The following is a 26,281-nucleotide window of genomic DNA, read 5'->3' as shown; positions in this document are numbered from 1 at the left end:
GAGCTCGGGCCGGTCCAATGCACGCTCATCTCCAAGAAGTCCATCACGTCCGCATATATATATATATATATATATTCTGCTTTGTGCTCCCGTCGGGAAGCACATCTTCCTCTGTGCCAGTGCCACCATAGACGGCAAGCTCTGCATGCGCGCCTACACACCGATGAGTCCGGTCGACGTGGTCGGCCACTTCGAGCCACTCGTCAAGGTCTACTTCAAGGGCGAGGGCCCTAAATTCCCTAACAGCGAGCTGAGCTCATGTCACAGCAACTGCCGATGTTACAAGTGGTCTTCGCAGCGGTCAACAAGAGGTTTTCGCAGCGGTGGGCGACGATGCCGGTGCAACGGGGGTCACGCCGATGTACCAAGTGGCCCAGGCAGCTCTACAGATCCCTGAGGACCTGACAGAGATGCACATGGTGTTCGGTCTGAGGACGACATATTGCTGCAGGAGGAGATGGACGGGCAGGCGCGCCGGCGACCGGAGCTGTTCAAGGTGTGGTAGGTAATCTACAAGGGAAAGCAGAAGGATGGTGGTGACAACATGTTCCGGCTCGCTGGCCGGCCGGCCGCCGCTGCCGATGTTACAATTTCTGGTTGTACTCAACTTAGAGGATATGTATGAAACGGCCAATTCCTACTTATTTATAGACTTCTTAAATATATATTCTTTATAAAAAAAATTCAAAATTTTATTAAAGTGGAATAAGTGCGATTATATTCTTTAAATTAATGGTTTACTTGTTTTTTTTAATAATCCAGGTAGTGGGCATTCAGCTCAACTAATACTGAAGCAGGACTTTTTCCCATTGGTTTGTTAAAGTAAAATATACTGTAATACGTCCTAATTGAGATTCGAGGGAGTTTACTCGGTTAGCTTAACTCCGAGTCAATCACTTATTAATCTTCTAAAGCCATCAACTTGAAAAAGATGAAGTATGATACGACTAATTCGCTATTACTATTTTGATTAATAAAATGCTGTGTCAACTTGTTACATATATTTTGTTAATTTTTTAAGAAATCGGAATGTAAATAGGAATTAGTCCGATTATATTCTTTTTGATGGTTTACTTAAATTTTAAGTAATTCACTCTCTTTGATTTTGGTTAATAAAATGCCGTGAAAGTTTCATTATTCTTTCTCATTCTCGGTGGCATCGATGGATGGTGGAGAAATAAATTACAATTCTGTTTTTTTTTTACCCTAACTAAAAATGAGATACAAAATCACAAAAACATTAAATAACTTTAAGAAGGTTTTGAGAACTTTGGAAGGGAGTATTTTTACAGTTGATAGCACAACAAATGATAATATCTGACTGTTTTCCTATCTCTAGCCCAATAATTAGTCGACTGGTGCGTCAAAATTTTTTTTAATCTCTTCAATGACTCCTTTTTTTTATTTCCTATTCTGGCATCAGTAGACTTTTCCATCGTTCTAGATGACAATTCAATAAAGCAATTCCATTGCTCAATTTTGGTTTACTCTTAATCAATTAATAGGTCCACTAATCATCATATCAATCGACTATTCACAAGAGGCGCATCATACGCTCGGTTCTACTTGAGTACCAGCCGATTGATAGCAATCAGTCAATTGTTTAACAAAGACATCATACACTCAACTCTGGTTGAATACTAGTCTACCTCTTCCGTGTTGATCTTGAGACGGATTGACGGGAACACTGAGGACAAGCGTATTCTTCTTTTGCCATAATTACCATAATGATTGAATACTAGTCAATTGATCATAGCATCGATCGATTATCTAATCGTCTAACATGCAATATAAAAATTGACTAGCATCAGTAAACATAAACCTTAACACAAGTTTTGGGGTTTGCTTTATCCATCGATCGATTAATTCAAACCACAAAGCCTGAACAATCAGTCAACTAGTTGTATCCATCAATAGCTGGTCCAAATAACAAACCTAGAACTAGATGAGGGTTTGAAGTTCACTAGTCAATTAATTGAGTCAAATAGTCAACTAATATACTAGTTAGTTGGATCCTTTTGCAATCAACTGTACCGAGATCTATTGGGACTTCATGCCGATAAAAATTTGATCTCTAATCTTAACATTCAAATTTCTGACCTGCTAGAACTTCAAACAGCAAGCATCCGTTCCTCGACCCTCTTAAACTTTCCTCGACCCTCCTAAACTTTCTTACCTAGCTCATGTGCTTGTCATTTATATTTCCTGATTTGATAGTAATATTCATCAGTAACAGCTGTAGCCCCACATCTTTGCTCTCTTCATTTCTTTCCATCTATTAATTAATTTCATAACACATCATTCAGAGCCACAAATTGATCTTATATATGAATGCAACTTCATAAAAATATCTTATATCCAAAAAATTAACTATGACGATCAATAGGCTGACCCTTCTTGGCTTGTTCTCTGAGTGTTAGCTTTCTGGAGAGCGGTTGGTGATGGGTGAAAAATGATGTTATAAATGGAAATGAGGATCTCCACAGAGATTAAAAGAATGATCAACCATTCTAGAAAAACATACTTCTTGTTCTGAAGAATTTCCTGGAAGAAGCGAATATTATGCTGCACAGGAGTAACAGAGTTCACCAACCATGGCCAAAGGCAGAAAATTAAATGGGCAATGGAACTGGAGGGATTACCTCGACAAACTTCAACTTGAAATCGAGGTTTCCAAATCGTTGTGTTAGCTCATATTCATCACGGAGGTACTCCCATATTTGTGCATAGTTAGCATTCTTCCAAGCAATGTCCGACCTGAAAATTTTCAAGTGAAGCATAAGCCAGGAGGCACAGCTGCTATGGACAGATTTTCACAACTATCAATAGTCTGTCAACTACAACAATATTGAATTCTACAGCAGATTAACAAAATCAAGAACAACTATTGAACTTTCCTCGTTTTCTTTAAATAAGTTCAAAAGGTTCATCTTGGATAGAATCATGTTGGGTAGGTTCTGGAAATCAAAATCTGTATAAATATGATGGCTAAACTTATATAAGTGTATTTCCATTCAACATGCTGTGTGGCGATAGTAGACCAACTGATCATACAGAGATTGACATCTTCCAGATTGTGAAACTATTATAAATCAGAATCAAACGAATAATTGACTAATTCTCCTTTCCCAAGCAGAAAACTTGCAAAGTATTCAGCCAAAGGGAATCATTAAGCCAAAAAATTTAAATTATTAAGGTCATAAAAATCTATGTGACAAACAGCTCCATATTTATAATAGAATATATTCCCATCAGAACAATCAACCATACATAATCAAGATTACCTCTCAAAAAGCCCAAGTTTAAGAATGACATCAGCCAGATTAGAATTGGCTTTCCCAACTAACTGAAAAAGCTTTTTACTTTTCATGGTAAAGGTTCCGGTTTTCTCCAAACCACGGTTGATATCTGTGAACTCAGCTACCATTCCATCAACCTACGAAAAAAGAAGATACGCATCAATGCTCCCAACGCAATTCATAATCTGATGGATCTTTTCAAACGTACCTGTCGGATATAGTAATCTAAAGCAATGCTTTGACCTAGAACACTTCCAATGGTACGAATACCATCTATGTTCAAAGTCTTGAGCACTATGTAGTCCGGTCCACCTTGCATCCAAGTCTCCAGAGTGGGTTTTTCAACTACTGCATAATCTGATTTTCAAAATTTTAAATCATTGTCAGAAGAAAACCCAATAATACATTCTCCAAATTCTATAAAAAGCCTTTCAAAAGATAGCAAATAAACTGTTGGATGAACCCAGACTAAACCTACATAGTATAGTTCAGCCTAGATGATTACTAGTAAATACTATCAACCATATTATCAGTCCAAAGGTATATGACATGACTTCCATATATTGATGACATGGAACCAACATATCATTGAGATGGAATCAACCTGAAATATAGATGGGAAAGTTATTGATCAGAAGCGGAAAAGAAATTTCTGTGGTAGATAATCTACATTAGATATCAATTTTTGATCTGATAGATTCATGGTGTGATAAGGCCAACACATGTTACGACCTCCAAGGACCATAACAACACATGCACAATTTCTTGTGGTTAAAATTTTTTATGTGCTGATTTTTTCTATACAAGAGAACTCCTTTTTACACACAGGCACACAGTTCAACTTCTTTTGGATGAAATATGATACCCCAAAGAGCAAAATTTAAAATTTCACACTGCTCCAAAGTTTCACTCTCTAATTGAAACGATATAGCAATATGATTTTGATACTTATTTAATTGAATTATTAATGGCAATCAACTTTTTATTGTAATTAATTGTTTACTTAATAATTAATTAGATTGCTAATCGATGATTGTATTGGTGCAATAAGTTTTAATGTTTGAACAAAGGCTTAAGTTAGATTATATGTGCAATAATGAAAGTCCGGGCCGATCTGATCAGATCCTTAGAAAGAAAAAGTCCCAGCAACTAAAGGTTGACTGAATGCTTGGCCAAAAAAGGAAGACTTCTTGACAACTTGAGCCCTAAAGAAAGATATTCTTCAGACTCCTGGTGGATTGCATTTGTGCAAAAAGATGTGTTAGAGTTGTGGTGCATTCATTCCCTTGGGATCAGAATTCATCTTGGTTTTAATGGTCTGGGCAAAAAGTTTAAGATAGGATGACTATGGATCTAATTGTGTATGAAGTCATGCAAGATATGATAGATGCATATGGAAATTTGGTGTGACCAAGTTATTGACAACTCCATGGCTCACAGGTCCATGGAGTTTGGAGAGGGATGGCGTGGACATCAGAGGGGCTGTGAGACAAGGAGTATTGGAGCGATGATAAGTTGAGGAAGCTTGGTAAGATTCCAAGGGAGTTGAGAGTGTGAGACCTGTACACATGAGTGAGGGTAAAACTCTCAAATAGGACGAACTCGGCCTTAGAAATGGTCGTGATCAATATATCAATTGGTTGATATATAGTCTCAATCGACTAGCTAATGAGTCAACTAAGGGATGAGTAATAAGAAATTTACACTTATAATCTATTCAACTTTTGCTTGTAGAATGATGAAATGAGTAATAACAAAATGAGACCATCCCTAACCCAGAAAATCTTTTGCTTTTGAACTTTGCAATATTGGAGCAATTTTAGATTTGAAGGCCTGAGAGGCTTTTATTGTTTAAGATGTAATTTTTTTTTTAAAAAAAATGAGTATATTTGTTTATGCTTTATGTAATTGTATCTGAAATTTGTTCATTAACTTTTGATAAAAAAAAATTAAACAATAAAATACTTTATTTCTTTTATTTTGTTTGATAAAACCTAAATATAAAATATTATTAATAAAATATTATTTAAAACATAGTTTTATATATCCAAACTATTATAATAAAACATAAATTAGTTTCGACATATTTTGTATTTTTGTATGAAACTTATTATTCATGATTTGAAAACTTCATTAAAAGGATTCACAATATGAACTTCAATTTGACAACCTAATTCTCATAAATGAAATATCTTACTAGTAATCTAATCTAGTTGATACTTGAATTTTTTGACTATTTGATCTTGATCATGATACTGATTCTGACAACCACGTAAGAAGAAACAATTTGGACTAATTAGAACATGAAGTTGTTGCTGTGTTATACTTTCCTAAGGATGGTGTAATGTCTAAACTATTGTTTCATCTCATTGAATCCTTCTAACAAGTCACAAAAATTATCTATGCATAACAAACAATTTTTAAATAAACTTAAGAATGCTGTTATAAACTTTACAAAGTGGCTGTAGTGTCATACTTGCTTGACCAGCGAAGGTATAAGTACAACTTGAAATTCTAAACCATGATTTCATCATATCGAACCCTACTACAAAGTAACACTGATGATTTGTTCATGTCACAAACAACTTCCTACAAAGTTGAAAATGAACAAATGCAATATAATGATCTATGCAATTTTATTTTGGATTTCTCTAGGTTCGTGAAAGTAGAGGGAATTTATTTTATAAGATGAAGAAAAAAAATCAAAGTATATACATTTGAAAAAAAAAAAAAAAATTAAGTGCATACTTCTTTGTTATCCTTACCATCTTTTCTCATGTCTGGTAACAAGCCTGATGCATGTTTTTCAACAATCTTGAGGTACCCATCAGCTTCATGATCAGAAACATTAAACAGCACAACTGAACCATAGTGAAAAACTACCATATAGTTGCACCGACTGTCACTAAAACCAGTCTCCATCAACTGAAATACAGAATTAAATACCTTATTGGCATCTAAAATTAATGTTTAACTAGAATTATTATACCAACAAATTATAGGACAATCACATGAACTCTATCACCGAGATCACTGTGATGTAATGCAAGAGATATAGTTGGTACATGTGCAAAAACTTTTAGATACCACATAATAAAAATAATCAAGAATGACATAATTTTTATTCTTTTAATTGAAAGAGCATCATTAAGAAAGTTTAAGAACAACTTAAAATTTTTGAAAGGGTTATACCACTAGAAGCTAGATGCCAATTATTTACTAAGATCAAACGTTTTCTCTAATATAGCTAAAAAAAATCCAAATAAACCATGTAGTAATACTGAGACCCAAAAAAAAAACTGAAGGTTTGATAAATTAAAGTTATTATTCAACAACGAAAGGTACATTTTTTAAATTTATTTTATCAGTTTCCTACAGAGAAAGAGACTTACGTGAGGATCGTAGTATCTGAGCACAACGTAAATGGTGGCGCGGGAGGTGGGGGGAATGACGTTGAACGCATTCTCAGACTGCAAGCTCCGCAAATCAATACTGTCATTCAATCCACCACCATCATCAAAATCACATGGAGAAGAAATCCTTACCAGAAAGAGGTAACCAATGCGAATTCAGAAGAGGGGAAAGTAGGGCACCTGGTGCACAGGAAGTAAGCCTTGACGGGGATAAACTGCCCCTGCTCTTCCTGCTGAGCCTGCAATAGGTGGTCCTGGGACGAGACCTCATCGAAGCAGGACGCGACTTCCCCCTCTCGGTGTCCGATCTCCGAGTCAAAAGAGAGGGAGGAGGAGAGCCTAGGGAAGCGATCACCGGCCGGATAGCAGAAGAAGCCAAGGAAGGGACGGAGAGACGGGAAGGTAAAGAGACGGCGGCGGGGGAGAGTGAGGGCGGCTAGGGTTCGGGAAGGAGGCCGGAGAAAGAATAGAGGAGGAGAGTAAGAGGCGGTGTTCATAGAGAACGGTGGACGGGCGGCGCTGTTATCTCTGATAAAAGGTATAAACTGAGACGGTACAAGAAAGAGTGGACGGGGGCAGAAATAAAACTATGGGCATTTCAGCAAGAAAGTTTCGATAATATCTAATTCAGGTATCATATTTCAAAATACTGCTCCTTCTCCTTAAATTTATCAATTACTTTAGTCCGAAACAAACTATAAATATAAAAAAAACCATTCAAAACAAAATCAATAAATATATTCTTAAAAACTTACTTAATACTATAGACGGATAGATGCGGCTATAATTTTTTTCGAAAAATAAATGAGATATAGGTGTATCGATATGTAGAAGAGCTAAAACAAATGGATTATACTTTATGATATAAAAGGATAAGAAGGAGAAAATTATAATAAAAATTAGAAAGGGAGAATGACGAAGAATCAATGAGGATTGAAGCGGCGAGAAGAAGTGATGCAGATAGTAGAAATTATGTTATGCGTCTGTTATTTTGAAGGATAAGAAGTTGAAATTATGAATAAGTCTTGAAATTATTTTCGGTATAAAAAAAAAAAGAATTTTAACGTAACTTAATTTTAAACTTCACCGGATCAATTGAAAATTAGTTATTAAAGGCTCTAGATTCTTAATTAAATAGTAATATAAATTTTATCACAAAATTATTAAAAAATTTAGGATAATAATACTTATTAATCAATACCACCAATAGATTTCGAGAACTTTTCTAATTTAAAAAATATCAAAATTTTAAATTTTTGAATGAGGTAGAAAACTTCTAAAGAGGTTTTGAGTCGTATATTGATTTTGGTTTAAAATAATTCCAAGTTCTCTATAAAAACTAACTAATGGACCTATAAAGAAAGAGGTAGACCTAACCACAGTTCAGAACTGACTATTCGACGATTCGGAGTCATCGGTTCGACGGCTCAGAACTACCGGTTCGACGATTCAGAATTGTCGGTTCGACGATTCCAGGCAGGTCGCCCCTTAACCTTAACTGCCTAAGACGATTACGGTTCACGGTTCGATTCACGATTCACCACAGTTCACCACGGTTCAAGATTATTATGCTAAAAAAAATAAAAATTACAAATTACAAATTAAAATTTATTGTAAAAAAATGGTTTGTACTTATTTAAGTTACCTACGTATCCCCTTAAGGTATAGGGGAATCAAAGTCCACATAGTTCTTTTACATTGTCACTCACTTCCATTTCCCCTTCCTGTCGTATTCATTCTTTCAATATCAAAATCTTCAACTTCATCATCTGAAAGTTGCATTCCTTAGATTCTTTTCTCCGCTCTGGTCCAATCGTCCAGTAATGCTAATATGTTGCCACCGGCACTGAACGTCTGCTCCATAGCAACAGTTGACACTGGACAAGTTAAAATTTCTTTAGCGATCACAGAGAGAACAGGAAAGCTTTGAGCCTTCTGTGACCACCACTTTAAGATATCGAAATTTTCGCTATCTACTTCATTAAAATCAAAAGAAGTCGTAAAATAATTCTCAAGTTCCTGTGTGGAACTTGAGGATCCTCATGGACGTTTTGTCCGTTCGTTTAATAAAAGATGTGCTTTTGTAAGTTTTAAATTACTACTAGTAGTTTGTTATATTTCAGAAATATTAATTTGTATTCCATATTTTATTATAAATATCATATAAATAAATTCTAACATTATATATAATATTAACTGTATCAGTAGAAACAATAATCTTTAATTGGAAATATAAGTTAACATTTCTAACTTCTAATTTAAATTTAGGATTTAAAGCAAATACAATTAAATAAATTTTAGGAATAAAATAAAAATATTTTTCTTATTTAATTTTCATAGCTAAGATGTAACGAGATAAAAATGTATTATTAATATGTTCATTTAAAACTAATACTATATTAGAAAATTTTTCTAAAACTAATTGGGCAGTGAGATAATAAACATGAAAAGTTGTTCAATTGCATCATTAAATAATTTTAAAATTTCACAAATACTACTACAAATATTTTATTTTTGTGAAAATAAATATATATTAGTATTAGTATTTTGTGCAAAAAAATGAACATAATAATTTTTTATATTGAAATGAATCTTGTAATAATTGGTACGTTAAATTCCAACGTGTTGGCACATCACGTGGAAATTTTTTAGGTCTCATTCCATTAGTTTTACAAAACATACTCTATTATTTCATTATAGATGGATGAGACCATAAATAAGAAATTAAAATTCTAATTGGTTTAATATAACTTTCTAAAATTTTTAATTCATCTTGAACACATAAATTAATATTCTTCTAAAATTAAAAATAATAATTGTGCGATGTTATGAGTACTATGTGATTCATCAAAAACTCTATAAGCTAACAACTTTTTTTGGAGGTTCCAAGAGTTATCGATCCAATGGCAAGTCACACCCATATATGAATATGTTTGCCAATGATCACTCTAAATATCGGAACATAAAGAAACTTTGTTATCTAATTTATTAAATTCATTAATTAAATATTTTTTCCTTATTTTATTAATTTTTTTAATTGTACGAGTAAGTGTAGTCCTAGGAACACGTTTAGCACATGGATTAAGAGATTCTTTACAAAAATCTTCAAATGTGTATTTAGATCCAAACTAAAAGAAAGATGTTATACGGAAATAAATTTAGCTAATGATTCTCTTAATTTATTATCTGAATATAAAAATAAACTGGAATCAGTACTATCACTAGCTAAAGATGTTTCGTCGGGTGTTTCGTTTCTATATATCGTTTCAACGATCCATAACCGCCGCCGGCTTAGAATTTTGTAGGAAGCATTGCAATGTTTATATTTTGCACGCATTTCTTCCAACGGAAGAATGACCTTCTCAAAATGTTTAGTAAAAATAGAAGACTTTAGAGGAGAAAGTTCCTGAATCTTAGAAGTAATTGCATCAGTACTTCTTTATGTTTCGGGTGTCAAATTCGAAAGGTGCTCGATCTCATCATCGGTGGATTAGATGTTGGGGTCCTCCTCCCGCGGATTCATTATTTCTTTTCCCTTCCGAGCTCAAGATGATGCACCTCTACGGCCTTCTTTCATTGTAATTGAAAATTGGAAATGAAAGCGTATAAAGAATGTGAAATTGAGATTAAGAGTAGAGAAGATGTGTGAAAATGATAAATAAGCTTTCTATTTATAGAGTTTGGATAGTAACGGACACTAAATCATAGTCATTGATAATAAAAAAAAAGTTCAAATGATCCTAACCGTTGAAAAAATATCCAAAAAAACCCCAACCTCCCCAACGGCTAGGAACCGCTAGTTAATCGGCGGTTCCAACGGCTAGGAACCACCAGTTAACCGGCGGTTTAAACCGTAAAAGAAAAGAAAAATTGGTTGAACCGGCGGGCCGAATCGGCGGTCCGCCAGGTTTTCACCAAAGGAATCGGAATTGGCCTGGCAACTTGCTCGGCCGAGTCTGGGCTGGGTCCGGGCCAAACTCGATCCGGGGTCGGGTCTAAAAAAAGGAGTGATATTTCAGAAATATAATATTTAATTTGAATATTATAAAAGTTGGGTACGTGATTTAAGTGATACTCATGTTTGTAAAATCATCATCTTAAATCATGCAAGATCATTTTTGCAATGGAATTGGAGCAGGATTGGTGAGATCGATGGGATCGTGATAAGATCAGAGCAGGATCAAAGTAGAATCGATAGTAGAATCAGTAGAGTTTCGAGAGATCATAACTTTTTACTTGAATTGAACCACGAGACTTATAATATATCAAATCGAAACTCATTTAGAGATCTATTGTTAATTACCAGATGAAATCCGTAATCGCCCAATTTAAAACTCAAAAAATATCGTTTAAAACCGTTTTAGAGGTCTAAAGATTTTTTTTATTATTAGTATATTTTGGACTATTTTATAATTTAGGTTATTTTCTTCTTTTGGGTTAGGGTTCTAAGACTATTTAAACATTTATTTAGTAATTTTTTATGAAGTCTTTAATCAATAATATTCTGTCATTTTTTCATCAAAACAATGAGTTTTTTGATACTTATTGAATGATATTCTATAGAATTAACAAACTTTAGAAGATTATTTTCGACATTCATATTTGAATCAAAGATTTCAATAGCTTCCGCTATGTCAACTGTTTTATTAGCCTTTAAATTAAGTCATCTTATGAACCAAATACATTACTAGTTAGTGTAAATTTGTACATGTTATAAGTTATCTGTGCATGTATATGTAAAATTATTAATTTATTTATATGCATAAAATTTTTTAGACTTTTGTTTTAATTATTACTCATGTATTATAAAATTTCAAGAGTTTTTAATAGGGTCGTACGATTCTACGATATGATCCGATCGATCTAATCTTAAGTCCAAATTAATCCGGCATAAAATCACGATTATTATGTAAACTATGGGTGATACTAAAACTTACGCAATTCAATAAAATGATAATTACATCAGATTTAAAAATTATTTAAAATGACAATTTAGTAGCAATCTTAGATAAAAGTATGATACGATTAATTTTTAATCATTAAAAGGATTGAAGTTGGACGATAATATTCTTCATATAGATTATCAAAAATAAATACATAGACAAATGGTTTAACAACTAGCAATAAGAATAATAAATTATTTTTTAAAAAGGATGTCCTGCTAATATGTGAACAAATGAACCCGAACACGATTTTGAAAATGATTAAGGTTGTACTCAGCCCAAGCTCATCTACCTTTTTTTAAATGTAAACTTCAATATCATAAAACTTATCCAGGCTCCCGTGCGCATTGAATAGACTGCTTAGTAAACTTCACATCAAGTTCACTTCAATCAGCTTGATAAGTAGACTGATTAGTTACATTACATATCAATCATATCCCCAAAAACAATCGATCAGTAGAAACATCTCTCCATAAATCGTATTACACAATCAAGCCAATGCAACGCCTCAAGAAAAAATAATAATATTATAATTTAATACATTATCGAGGGAGCCTTCCCAAAGAATTAATGCACAACACCAATCACGCAGCCTCACTGGCTCATTTATCCTCAAAACATCAAACTAATCCTAATAACTGATCCGATCCTACCGACACTACAATTTAGCCTTTTAACTATTTTTTAGTAGAGTTCGACCATGTCACAGGAGCGTCAGTATTCCATTTCACCAAGTATCCGAAACATCACTGTTGACATGCATCGTCCATCACCAGCACTGCTCTGTATTAACATCCCAAACATGGGCACCCAGATGACAAGCGAAACAGAACTTGGGCATTCTGCTATAATTTACAAATACCAACGAGAACTAGCCTAAATAAGCCGATGCTGACGAAGGCCTTTGCTGAAGTGAGGCTGCATCAACCTGACGTACAAGCCATTCTTCTGAACCAAGGACTCGTGTGAACCCTGTTCAACTATGCTGCCACCATTAAGGACGACAATGTTGTCCACATGCTTCATCATGGTTGCACGATGTGCAATAAGAATTGTGGTTTTGTTACCCATAATCAGCGTGCCAAGTGCCTCCTGCACCACTCGACTTGATTCAGATTCAATAGAAGAGCTTGCCTCGTCCAACAACAATATGGGAGCATTCTTCAACACTACCCTAGCAATTGCAATCCGTTGCTTCTGTCCGGGTGTCAAATCAACCCCTCTCATGCCCACATGTGTGTCATAACCATGTGGCAGACTGCTGATGAAGTGATGTGCATTAGCTATCCTTGCAGCTTCTTTCATCTCGGCCTCAGTTGCATTGTGCCTTGCATAGATGATATTCTCTCTTATAGTTGTTGAAAATATGACAGGCTCCTGTTGAACCAGGCCCATATGGCTGCGCAACCATCTTAAGTTGAAAAGCTTTAGATCACGTCCGTCCAACAATATTTGGCCAGCAACAGGATCATAAAATCTCTCAATTAAAGATATTATAGTGCTTTTCCCAGATCCAGATACACCCACAACTGCAACTGTTTGCCCCCCACTAACTTTAAGGCTGAAATTGCTGAGCACCATCATTTCAGGTCTGGTAGGATAACAGAAATCAACACTTTTTAACTCAATGCTCCCATAGATATTAGGTGGTTTCATGCCAGTGGTGTCATCCGGATCTATAGTGGGTACCCGGTCTATAATGTCAAATACTGAGGTAAGGGACTTTCGGCGTTTTAGAATGTAAGGAGCAAGACCAAATGGCTCCACTAAAGCAAAGGTAGTAAAAGTGAAAACGATGTACTCTTTTAATGCTGTGGCTATTGTGATTCGGCCTTCATGCACAGACACAGCAGTGTACCAAAGAAGAAGAGAGTTACAGGCAAAAAGAAGGAACTGTGAGAAGCCAAAACTAAATCCAATAGCCATTCCCTGGACAAAACTCTGTTTCAGAATTCTGCTGAGCTGCAGCCTGTAAAGTTCCATTACCTTATTACCGGCACAAAATGCAACAACGGTATAAATGTTTCGAACAGCATCCTCAAGGACTAACGAGGCTTTCCTGTGCATCTCCTGAATGCCTCTAGAAAATCCAGCAAGCCATAATTTCTGCAAGTGGATAAAATAAAAGGATTCTTAAGAACATACAAATATGTACTACCTTGATCTTTAAGGCTTGTAACTAAAGTAAAATGACGGAACTTCAATATATGAAAAGATAGTGTAAATATTCTAAAAGACAAGTTAAAAGCATGATTTCAAATTCCATTTTGCACCCCGGTCAGTTTAGGAAAAAATTTCATTTTGCACATGAGAAGCTCCAAGACCAAAGTACATGAGCAGACGAGTGGGACTTAGTGCCTTCTTCGTGAGAAGTTCCGAATTGTTCATCCTTCACTGTGAGAAGCTTTGAACCCCTCATCCTTCATCATGCAAAGCTCTAAATTGTTCATCCTTCATCGTAACCTTCTGTGAACTGCAAGGACCAAAAAGGAGCAATTGGCACAGCCAGGCATGACTTCCAAGCAAATACAAAACCCTAGTTAGGCTTCCTACATCGCCTGCTCATGAGGGAGATACCACAGCATGTCATGATTTGCAAGAAACTTTCTCCAACACCAGCATATCTCCTCCAAATAAGCTTCCTCCTACTCTTCTTCTTTCCCTTTTCCTTCCTCATTGGAGCAGCCAGCACCATTTGCCACATGCCCAAGAAGGTACAAAACTATTTCGTTCCAACCAGTGACTGAAACTCCGGCTCATATTTTGAACCTTAAACTCCATTTACACAAAATGCAAAATTACATTGATACATAATGCTTATAAAGTATCTATTATTTGTTTAACAGTGGGTGACATCTAGTTAGGATGACAGAAAATTAAAAGGAAATAAAATTCAAAGTAGGAGATACAGAGAAATGAAGACGAAAGTAAAACAGTTGTCAAGATTAACCCTTGAAGCAGCAGCAGAATACCAAAGGAAAGGAGATGGAATAGAAAGAATTATCGATACCATAGCATATTCAGGTGCATCTACATCCTTCTTTTATGACTTGCTAGCTCCCACTTTACTTGCTGGTTCTTGAAATTCTTGTATATTCAGATTTCTTTTTGCATTAGAATGAACCAAAAGATCTTGTATACTCCCATTCTAGTCAAAGTCACTCTTGGGCCTGTTCAGGGCAGTTCATGAGACTCACTACTCGCTACATACTTAACTATACAGGTTCCAACATTTTCACCTGAGGTAAACCAGATATTCAAGTCATAACAGTCTTAGTCCTGATTGTCAAACTAGATTTTATCTGCTTTCAACTTTCTTTTTCTTTTTAGTGCTCATGTATGTTACAGTGAGGTCTATCCGCTTTTTTCTAGCCTTCTTAGAAAATTTACACTTTACGTTGATGCAATTTATTTCCTTTGCTGGCTTGCCCACCCATGTTTGTTACTTTCCCAATTTCCCATTATGGCACGCTATTGAGCATGCCACTTCTGTCTTCTCGAATCATCTCTGAGCCTTCCAAGTTTGCTGCCCCACTAAGCATCTTTTGAGTGGATAAAGGGCAGTCCGGTGCACGAAACTCCCGTTATGCGGGATTCCGGAGAAGGATCCATTGTACGTAGCCTTACCCTGCTTTTGCATGGATGCCTTACGAAAATAAAGACTGCCTTCCTTCCATGATTTCTGCTCATTTATTCCTTTGTTTTGCTTTGGACAGAAGATTCTTATCTTCTTGGGAAGACAACTTTTTAAGCATACAATAATGACATTAGGTATATAATATTACCCAAAAGAACTCCCTATATGTCTATGCTACTACTAGTTAACGGCATATTGAAAGTACATCATTTTTAGTATATATGTATTAAAGGGAAATGACACTGCATGTGTCAATGTCGTAGATTCAAACATGGAAAACAGCATGATGACAACAGACAGGCACCAAAACTGGATTAATTAAAAAAAAAAATCATGATAGAGAAGATTGAGATGTGAGGAAAAATGGGTGGACGAGAGGTCATATCATCATGAAAAACTCACATCCTCCCAAGTGTATTGAGAAGAAACATAAACTTAGGAGCGAATCTGCTCTAATACCAAATTAAGAGGAAAAATATTGTATTGTATTGCAACCAAGTAAGAGAATTGGCTAATATTTGTATGACTTTTACATAACACTTGATAATATAATTATCCTATGTGGGACTATATACCATTTCATGTATAACCATCATCTATAATAACTCAACATAAGTAAATTATTGATAAATCAACTTGCTATTATTTACAGAAGAAAACACACCAACTAATAACACTGAAACAAATATGAAAATAACTAGCACACTATTCCAAAACATACAAGCATAAAAGTCTAAAATTGAGATTTAAAAAATTTGCATGTTCTAAGCATATAATATGAAGCTTACCTGTGCAATAGCAGAAACTACTAATATAGGTAGAGTAGCCAGTGCAACAAGTGCCACACGCCATTCTAGCAGCATCCCTATAAGAAGAGCAACAGCTACAGCTGCAGTGTCTTGTACAAATATAGAAAGTCGGTTACTGAATGCAGCACGAACAAATGTTGCATCATTAGCTAGATGCATGGACAATGTATCAGCACTGTTCTCTTCTTCATCAAACCACCCAACTTCATTGCGTAACATTGCTAGACATAATAAAAATTGTCAGAAGTGCACATGTTGATATAACAAATAATTATTCAAAGAAACGAAAAATTACCGGAGAACATCATCCTTCTAACCCGCTCAGTCATCTTCTCCCCCATTATACCAAAATAGAAGTGCTGCAAAAAATTTGCAATCACAGTAACAACACCCATGCATGCAATAATCAAACACCACTTGTTCACTTCATTATGGACATCACGGACATCTATTCTATAATATGCTGCCACAATAAGTGCAATAATGTAAGCAAGGAGGGGATTAAATGATCCGAAAATTGCAGCACCAGTACTTCCTAGAAGAGCACAAAACCATTCAGCCAAACAGAGTTCCACAAGCCTCCAAAAGGATGGAGGTTTGTGGATTGCAAGCTCCTTCTGATTAGAATACATGTGATCAAATTGATTTAGAGGACGGCTGAAAGTTTTCGAATGAGAGCGCTCATTTTTAGGATCAGATGTGAGCAACGGAGAAATAGGAGATTCTGGATCTGAGGTATTTGAAAATTGGGGGTTTATAGAATGCACATCTATTTTAGGAAGCTCAGGTAATCTCATCTCAAAGCTGTCCTGCCTTTTGATAGATGGGATTCTTTCTGAAGAAATCAGAGGAAACCCATTTTCCACCATTAGCTCTGAAGGTGGGCTTTGACTCTTTGATGATTCATGTGAGTTATAAATATCAGGCTGTCGACTTGCAAGACTACCATGTGCTCTCTGAAGAGAAGGTGATTTTGACATCATTGGAGAAGATGATTCTTGAAGACCTTGACTTCCTGATAAATCCTTTTCGATTTGAAAAGTTGAGTCTTTGTAATTCCTTATGGGCATCCTGAAACATTTTGACAATGAAATTTATTCTGCATAGATTCTGAAAATGAATATTTCAGAAGCAAAAACCTAAGACAAATATGCTAATTATACAAAACACAATGCAGATGAATTTGTCCAAAAGCAGAGCCACAAACAACCTAAAATACAAAGAATCATTGCTGCAGGAAGAACAATATGATTTAGCAACATTACTTTCAACATAAACAGAATCACCACTTCAGAAGAGAATCTTCTTATAGTATTAAGTAATTAGTTTAAAAGGCATCTCTATCTTGTAAAATGGTACCTGGAAATGAGGTCTCATTCTAAGCAATTGTATCCTTATTTTCAATAATCATACAACAGAATTGTGTAGGAAACATACCTCCTGGGAAGCTTTGATGCTTCTTCACATCTCAGAAGTTCTGCATATAAGCCATCTCGATTCAATAACTCATCATGGGTGCCCATTTCCATCAGTTGACCCTCCTCCATTACTGCTATATAATCAGCATTGCGAATAAGACTAAGTCGCCTAGCTATTATAATAGTGGATCTCCCCAACATGAGAATATCCAGAGCCTCTTGAACAACCCTTTCTGCCTCAAAATCAAGTCCACCTGTGACCTCATCCAATAGAAGAATAGAAGGATTTGAAAGCACAGCACGAGCTATTGAGATTTTTATTTTCTGTTCTTCAGTCAATGCTAAACCAGTCCTACCAACCTATATTGCATCAAGTTCAATAAGCAAAATACAAAATAGGATATCAAATGAGACTTGGCCCAAAATTAAACATGGTCAAAAGACAAGCTCAAAATTAAACATGTTGCAAGATCAACCTGAGTTTCGTATCCCATTTCAAGAGAAGTTATGAAAGCATGTGCATGAGCTGTTTTAGCAGCTTCTTCAATCTGATCAGATGTAGCAGATCTTCCATAAGCTATATTATCCTTGATGCTCAAACTTAACAAAGCTGGTTCCTGGGTAACTAGTCCAATTTGGCTTCTCAACCATTCCAACTTCAGATGTTTTATATTCTCCCCATCCAATAGAACTTCCCCTGCATCAAGAAATCAAGACGAAACTGTCATGCATCAATGAAACATACATTAGTGTGTGACAGGAAAACATAGTCAAATAAGACAAACCTAAGGTAGGATCATAGAAACGCTCCATAAGAGGAATTATACTACTTTTTCCAGAGCCATTCCTACCAACAAGGGCCACAGTTTTTCTAGCAGGTACAGTTAGGTAAAAGCCACTCAGTATGGGAATTTCTGGACGTGAAAGATAGCTGAAGTAAACATTCCTGAACTCAATATTTCCTTGCACTGTAGCTAAGATACTTCCATCCTGGTTAAGAGAAGAATTTGAACGGCTTATCATCTCATAAAGTCTGTAAGCAGCAATTCTCCCTTGCTCAAATGAATAGAAATTGGTAGCCGCTTGATTAAGTCCACTGAAAATGACAGACTTAATAAGAACAAAAGATATCCTAGAGAGAAAATGAAAAGATATACTTGAGACGAATGTAGGTTTCATAACAAAGCTTACTTACAGGCCACTCAAAATTACAGCAAACAAAGCTGTAATAATTTCTCCACCATTAGCTTTTCCATTTGAAATCAGGAACCTCCCAACCCAAAGTTGTAAAGCACAAGAACATATAGCAAGACCATATGTGAAGCCAAGACCAAGGCCTTGCACTAGACTAATCAGTATTCCATACCTTAGTGTAGCTTGAAGTGAGGTTGCATAAGAATACTTAGCAAGAGTATCATTTGTAAAGGCATACAATGTTCTAATGTATGAAATCGCCTGCAAAATCAAAAAATGTGTAAAAAGAACCAAATTGTATGGCTGAACAACAAAATAGAGATCATTGTTCACCATTGAAATTATATTGCTATAAATAGGACGAATTCATCTCATTTGTTGATCTGAGCATCAATTTTATAAAGATAAGTCAAGACGGTCATATACTGTGGATTTTAGATAAGGGACGACATTGCTTATGATATATGTGATACCTTCAGACAGTCCAAAAACCTAGTCTAACTCAATTAAGTGCAAATCATTCATGATATCCAATCCAACCAAACAATGGAAAACATATTCCTACAGACTAATATATTTCCACTTAGTTTTTATTCAAACATGGAATTTAATATTTCTTGACTACTCAATTCCCATTTACTTGTATTTATATTCCCACTTATTTGGATAGAATCAACACTGTCAAGACTAATCAAACCGATTTTCATAACTCTGATAAATCCAATCTCATCATCCATTTTAACCTCAATCAGGTCTGCTTATAAGACAACTACTAATTATTAATTCACGCATAATTTTCAAATCTTTGATAACCTACTGGTACTATAATATGTAAAATGAAGAAAACAAAATCCCAACTCATAGGATAAATGGCTAACAAGAAGAAGAAAACAGAAAACAACTATAAAACCTGCTCTGCAATACTTGCAGCTTCAGCATATGCATCTTGAATATTTTCAGCTAACCGATGGAGAAAAATATTAGATATTCCTCCTGCTGCAACAATGAAAGGACCAGTTGCTAGTGTTAAAAGTGCTATCTGCCAACAATTGATCAAACCAATGATAAGACCACCAAAGAATGTTGCCATGTTATGAATATAGTTTCCAACCTGTAAAACATATGCAAAGATACACCATCAGACACTGGAACATTTAAAAGTAGAACTGCTTGCTGAATGAAAAATAATTATTACCATACTTTTTCACTTAGAGCAGACTGGATCAGCAGCACATCACTCAATACTTGGCTAACTATATCTCCATTATTCCCGTAGGTGTCAAAAAAACTCATGTCCTGGTTTAGTAAGACTTGGACATACTTTGACCTAATGACTGCAGTCTGCCTCTCTCCAGTAAGAATCCAGCAGGAGACCTCTATGAACTCATTTAATCAATATGCATGGAAAATGGACATGCAACTGAAAATTTTGAAATTTCGGCCATACCTATCCAACCAGCAGCAAATACTCCTACAGCTATGTAAATGATATACAGGGCATGCTGCAAAGGAACAAGAAAAATATTACAACACATGAGGCTTCATGATCTCGGTATGAAAATCATTATATAGTTTTGTCTACAAAAGCCCATTGGATATCAAGCAAGATGCTTTTAAATTCAATAAGTAAAAAATAAAAGAATATGAGTTTCTTTCTCTCATAAACAACAGAAGTATGAAGAGAGTTCATAAATGGAGATTAATGAATCAATATAAAATGAAAAGGAAGAATTAGCATTTTCAGAAGAGACTTTAAACAAATGAAACATGTCAAAAAGAGAATCGAGCAATCTTAAAATTCAAGCAAGATTCAAAACTTAATATAATTTAAGTATTATGTTGAATAGTGAGTATAACAATAAATAAATAAAATAAAATAAATCCTACTAATTACCATACTAATCTATGTATGCATGCATTATGTAGTACAAAAAAAACTATATAGTTTGGTTTGATTTTAATGGTTTGTATAGGACCAAACTGAAACGAGGTTGGAACCAATAGTTTTGCCTTGTTTGCAGACCAGAGTCTAGAATGAATGATGTTGGAAACATTAGAGGAATCAAAAAAGAGACACTAACCACTCAAAGCAAATCAAAATGCATCAGAAGTTCGGTGAGAGAGAGTTAACCAAGCCTTTTAATCTTTTGATGTCTTCTTTGTTGAGTTCGTTAGTATCGGGCAATTTCTATTGAGAAATCCTCCAGTTTAGTACAATTGGCTTACCTTTTCCGTTTCATTTCAAACATCCTTAGCCAATAACTGATTCTTGTCATAAAGTTTGAAGAAAGTATACTTTGCACGTCAAGACCTATTTTAGTAGGTATAGCACATTCCCTCTTGATTAGATGGTGCAGTTAATCTTGTTATTTCCTTGTGTTGGAATGTACCACTTATTCCTTTCACCATCTGCACGTTTCTTCAATATCATAGTAGAACCATCAGCTGGTTGTGATTCAAGCACAGTAATCCTCCTGGTTTCCACTCCTCAATTGATGGAGAAACCCTCACCAATGGTGGTAGCTGATCTTTTCCCCAAATTGGCACTCTAGTTTGATCATATTCCAAATTCAATAATTAGTCTAGCCAAGAACTTAAATGTTTTTCCCATTTCAAGCAAGTCATGTAGAAATTAGCATGTTCATCACACTTCATTTTAAGATATTGATGCCAAAGACCATTCAGGTAACTATAACATGTAAATATTCAATAACATAAAGTGTGCCATGTACAGTAGATGGCACTTTGGTTTTTAATTCATAAATGAATTCTACGTCTGGTACATGATCATCAAATCCTCATCCCAAATTTGAAATTCCTCAAATCTCGGACAAGTGACTCTAAGTGTGTAAATCTTTCCTTTTCCTTCACATTCATCCTCATTATCTGTGGCCATTGCAAGTAATTCTTTCATTTATGAATGGAATTTATGCTTTGAAGCTATCCGCTAGAAGTAGAACCAGTTGAAGAAGAATCAAAAGCAACTCTGGGATTAGACACCAAGTTCTCAGAAGTCATATACATGTTCCAGCTGAGTAGCAAGAAAACAATGAAGAAGATCGAAGAGAAAAGGAAAGAGTGGGGTCCCAGGGAAGAGTGTATTGTACGTAGTCTTACCCTACTTTGCAAGAGACTGTTTCCAAAACACAAACTTGTAACCTCTAGGTAAGATTAAGAAATCATATCTTGATTCTAAGGAAAACAATTAATAGTAAAAAGGCAATACAGTGACATATAAGGCTGAGTGTTCCAAAGTTTGTACCATTCTTGTCAGAATTACCATCCTAGTTGGAAATAGTATATTTTTCGCATTATATATTATCAAATTTGGCACATTCCAGCACTCGCAAAGCATATTGAGAAAAATTCAAATGGTTTTACTCATTTGTATCTCAATCACATTTCACATAGTTTGTTTACTTCATTATATAATTAAATAGTCAATTGAATTAAAATTTTATAGTGCTTGACACATGGCACGATTAAGCATGTGTCAAGGCACCCGTTAGGCATGGGACAAAGCATATTTACATAAATTCAAATAAAATTTCCTCCGTTAGTCACTTTCCACTTAACTATTATACTTTTAAAAATAGCACTAACCATTATAGTCAATTGAATTAAAAAATTTGTTTCATCACACACTGTCACAATTCAATACACTTTCAATGTGTGTTAAGATAAATTATACTCGTTTGAATTCCTTCCACTTAACCTATTTTCTTCTAAAAATAAAACTAGAATAGTAAATCCACAAATCTAATACAATCTTTGCAAATTTTTTAAAACTAGCACAAATGTTTACAAAATGTGTTAAAATCTCACCCTCATTACAATTTCATCCAACTATCATTTTGTTAAAAAAAAACAAAAAATGGCATAACACCCATGTGGCATTTTACCAACTAAGTGAAGTTCACATATAGATGTTAATGCAGATGCCTAATGTTTAGGATTCCTTAGATTAATGAGTTTCAAATGCTTCAATGTTAGGGTATTATTATTATAAAAGATAAAACTATATATTTATCAACATCCGCATACATGTGTGTACTTTATTGACTCCAAAATGCCACATGGGTACCATGTTGTCTTTTTAATGATAGTGAGATGAGATTTTAATAATAAAAGTACTAAATTTAGCATTTTGGAATATTGTGTTAGATATGAAAAAGGTTTAAAGTTGGGAAAGATTTGAAAATTCATATAAAGATTGTGCTAGATTTATATATTAACCTTAAAAAATTGTATAATCAATTGAAAAATTTTAAAGAAACAAATTACAAAAATATAACAACCATTTCAACTATTAAGCACTAGTCAAGAGTCAAGACATCATTACTCAAGTTTATTTAAATTCATTTTCACATACTTCAATACCTATCTGGGCATGAACGTGGAACAATATGATAATCCTCAACACAAGTGACCGAAGAAATCAAACAGTAAATTCTGATGCTGGGCAACACAACAAAGAGGGTTTGAACATGAAATGTTCCACAAAATGCTGCACCATCAAAAGATTGATGGATATCTATTTAGGCCTCGCTATAATAAGACTTTAAAGAGGCCCTAGCAGAAAAGTTTGATTGGGTCAATATTATATTTTACAAGAGAGAATAAATTCCATAATTCATAGCTACGCAAAGCAATATCTCTAACAGGCCTACACTAAAAGGCAAGATCTAAATGAAAGAGATGGCCTATCACTGATAATACTGACCAAGTATTTAGGACTATGTTGCTAAAACAGTATAATATAATCTCTGCATAGTTAATAGTAAATTAACTGGGACCTTACCGTTTAACTAAAATATAACTGGATTAAGTGCTAAACGAATAACAAAGTTAACGCCTGGGCAACCATGCACGAATGCTATCATATCATTGACGTCCTAAGCTCCTTTGCCATCTCGATGATAACCAAGAAATTGGCATATTGAAAAGAGGAAGTGCATTCGAGATTTAGATTATCTTTGAAAGAATATAAGAATGAACTCAATTTTCCCAAGTACTAATTATTTTCTCTAAGTACTGATTACATAATAGCATTGCTCAACCAAAAAAGATGAAAACATATGTTCAACTTAACAAAACCTCCTAACTGTCAATTGCTTCCAGCGACATTTGTAGTTTCAAACACATTGTAACTTGAAATTTAGCCATGGTATGTTCTGCAAATTACTGAAACTGCTAAAAGCCAAGCTGATAAAAACCAATGTCGAGTTCAAAGTACGCTTATAAAGCATAAAAGTTCAATGAATCAACTCATATTAAGGATGATTTTCTCCTTCCATGAGACAATCCAGAAATCAAAAATCTTAAAACAAGGAGAAGTAGAAAAGAAAAAAATAAGTGAAGTACTAATGTCCAACATACCTGCTTGATTTTACCAAACAGCGCCTCATTCTGCGAGTCTAGCAAGTTGATGGCCCTCCCAAAGAAATGCAAGTAGACCACCAGCGCCATCCCGTGAGCGGCGGCAGCTACAGCCCCGACCACCATCAGCACCCAATCGAGCTTATCTGCGCAGGCAAATAGTCTGGAGAAGGGCACCGCAGCCGGAGGCGGCTCTATCTCCTCCATCTCGTCGACAGCAACGTCGTCCTCCACAGGAACCACTTCCACCCCGCTGTCCATGTACGGAGACGGCGACTCCGGCGGTTCCGAAACCTCCGAGACCGGCGTCAGCGGCTGCACATGGGGTGGCGACCATCCAAACAGACCCCTCGAGCTCATCATCTTCCTCTTCCCGCTCTTCCGCTTCTTCTCCTTCCTCTTCCTCAAAACAGAAAAATCTAAACCTTAACGACGGATCGGAACCCTAAGAACCAGCCGGATTTAGGGTTTCATCCCACCTTCCGTAGCGGCTCTCCTTCTAGTTCACCGTCTTCGACGACGGTTGCTCATCGGCAAAAGTATAATGAGGAAGCAAGAACAACCGCCGGGTTGGGTGCGCTATTAAAAACGGATCGAATGGGCGCAAAGGTGGAAAGGGAACGCGACGAGGCGGGTGCAAAAAGCTAACGGAGAGGCGTCTGTTAGGCGGAGGAGCTGAGCTCGGCCTGGTCGACTCAGGTGACGGTGGGCAGGGTTGGGAATTCAGTTTATCAACCCGTCGACCAAGGGAAGAGAGAGAGAGAGAGAGAGAGAGAGAGAAAGAAAAGGGGCCGCATGGCATGATCACGATGCGTGCTTGCTTTTGGCTTTTCGCCGGATGCGTGCATCATTTTCTTCGCTGTCATTTTGATTTTTTTTTTTCAAACGATTCAGTCAGATCCAGCGGCTTCCAGAGGACGAGAGGGTTGGCGCGGGCAGCGGACGGCTGAGATGCAGCGAAGTCGGTGTGGGGTGGGTGTGTCGCCGCCGGGGGAATTGATCAACGAAGCATGCGGTGGCGCCACCTGAGACCACCGTGGGTCCCGCTTTTCGGGTGATGCCGTGGCGGTTTGTGCGTATCGTAACGGATGTTATATTGTTGTACAACCGCAACCATTTTAATTTTAATATTAATTTATTTCCTTCCCGAATTGTGCGGACCAATAGTATAAATTATCCCAAAGACGCCCAAAGATTTGAAAGGACCAAAAGTTTTTTTTTTTTGTTTTTTAACCCCTTTGTAAAATCTAATTATTTCCCTTCTCTCCATGGATGGAACCCTTTTTCTCTATTATTTTTCTATTTTCTCTCTTATCTCTTTTACATAATTACGTACCTATCTATATAATTATTATGATGTTAATTTTTAAAAATAAAAATCAATACCACAACTTAATTATATTAACATCATTGATGATATTAATTTATACTATCATGGATCTAGTTTGAGCTGGTCTAATTCATATCAAATCCAACATCATATCAAATCCAACATGAATTTATTTTTTGAATATCAAACTTATATTTTAATTATTTTTCTAATAATATTTTAACATCACGAGAAAAATTAAAATAAATAATAAAGAACATTATCGTACCAATTTGTAGATTTGAAATGACCAAAAGATTTTTTTTTTACCCTTTTGTAAAACTAATTATTTCTTATCTCTATGTGGATGGAGCCTCTTTCTCTATCTTTTTTTTTTTTATTTCCTCTCTTATCTCTTTTACATATTTACATACATACATAATTATTATGATGTTAATTTTTAAAAATAAAAATCAACACCACAATTTAACTACATTAGTATCATTGATGGTATTGATTTACACTACCATAGGTCTGGCTCAAGCTAGTTTGATCCATATTAGGTCTAACATGGACCTAGTTTTTTTGAATATCAAGATTATGTTCTAATTGATTATTCCAATAACATTTTAATACCTTGAGAAAAATTGAAATAAACAATAAAGAATATTGTTGGACCAAGTTATATATGTGGATTTGAGGTGGTAAGGAATCTAATAATATCCTCCATTACTTATTTCAACCTCTTCAGAGGTGCTAAAATATTATTGGAAGAATCAGTTGAAACGTAGTCATGGTCTTCAGGAAATCAGGCCTACATTAGGCATGATCTAAATTAGACAAAGCTCATGGTAGTGTCGATTCCAATCCTCCGAGCCTA

General features: G+C 35.3%; 2 protein-coding genes across 3 annotated transcripts; both read right to left on the bottom strand.

Moving 5' to 3' along the window:
* Positions 1 to 2,128: 2,128 nt before the first annotated feature.
* LOC122006703 (protein RETARDED ROOT GROWTH, mitochondrial-like) lies at positions 2,129 to 7,308 on the bottom strand. Its single transcript, XM_042562299.1, has 8 exons — positions 6,893 to 7,308; positions 6,692 to 6,791; positions 6,065 to 6,224; positions 3,508 to 3,656; positions 3,285 to 3,436; positions 2,643 to 2,757; positions 2,393 to 2,565; positions 2,129 to 2,275 (listed from the first exon to the last, which is right to left on the bottom strand). Exons 1-8 carry the CDS (start codon positions 7,207 to 7,209, stop codon positions 2,227 to 2,229), a joined length of 1,215 nt encoding a protein of 404 aa, XP_042418233.1. The 5' UTR covers positions 7,210 to 7,308; the 3' UTR covers positions 2,129 to 2,226.
* Positions 7,309 to 12,089: 4,781 nt separating this feature from the next.
* Positions 12,090 to 24,897, bottom strand: LOC122006702 (ABC transporter B family member 20-like). Of its 2 annotated transcripts, XM_042562297.1 has the most exons (11): positions 24,093 to 24,897; positions 20,161 to 20,215; positions 19,914 to 20,089; positions 19,624 to 19,824; positions 18,715 to 18,974; positions 18,305 to 18,615; positions 17,996 to 18,216; positions 17,539 to 17,879; positions 16,397 to 17,172; positions 16,081 to 16,322; positions 12,090 to 13,761 (listed from the first exon to the last, which is right to left on the bottom strand). In XM_042562297.1, exons 1-11 carry the CDS (start codon positions 24,453 to 24,455, stop codon positions 12,532 to 12,534), a joined length of 4,176 nt encoding a protein of 1,391 aa, XP_042418231.1. In that variant the 5' UTR covers positions 24,456 to 24,897; the 3' UTR covers positions 12,090 to 12,531. The 2 variants fall into 2 exon arrangements, with proteins under 2 accessions (XP_042418231.1, XP_042418232.1); XM_042562298.1 differs by lacking the exon at positions 24,093 to 24,897 and having other exon boundaries at positions 19,914 to 20,087; positions 20,161 to 20,201.
* Positions 24,898 to 26,281: the final 1,384 nt, after the last annotated feature.

This window comes from Zingiber officinale, chromosome 7B (assembly GCF_018446385.1).
Source record: "Zingiber officinale cultivar Zhangliang chromosome 7B, Zo_v1.1, whole genome shotgun sequence".
Lineage (NCBI taxonomy): Eukaryota > Viridiplantae > Streptophyta > Magnoliopsida > Zingiberales > Zingiberaceae > Zingiber > Zingiber officinale.
This window is presented reverse-complemented; position numbering and strand designations above follow the sequence as displayed.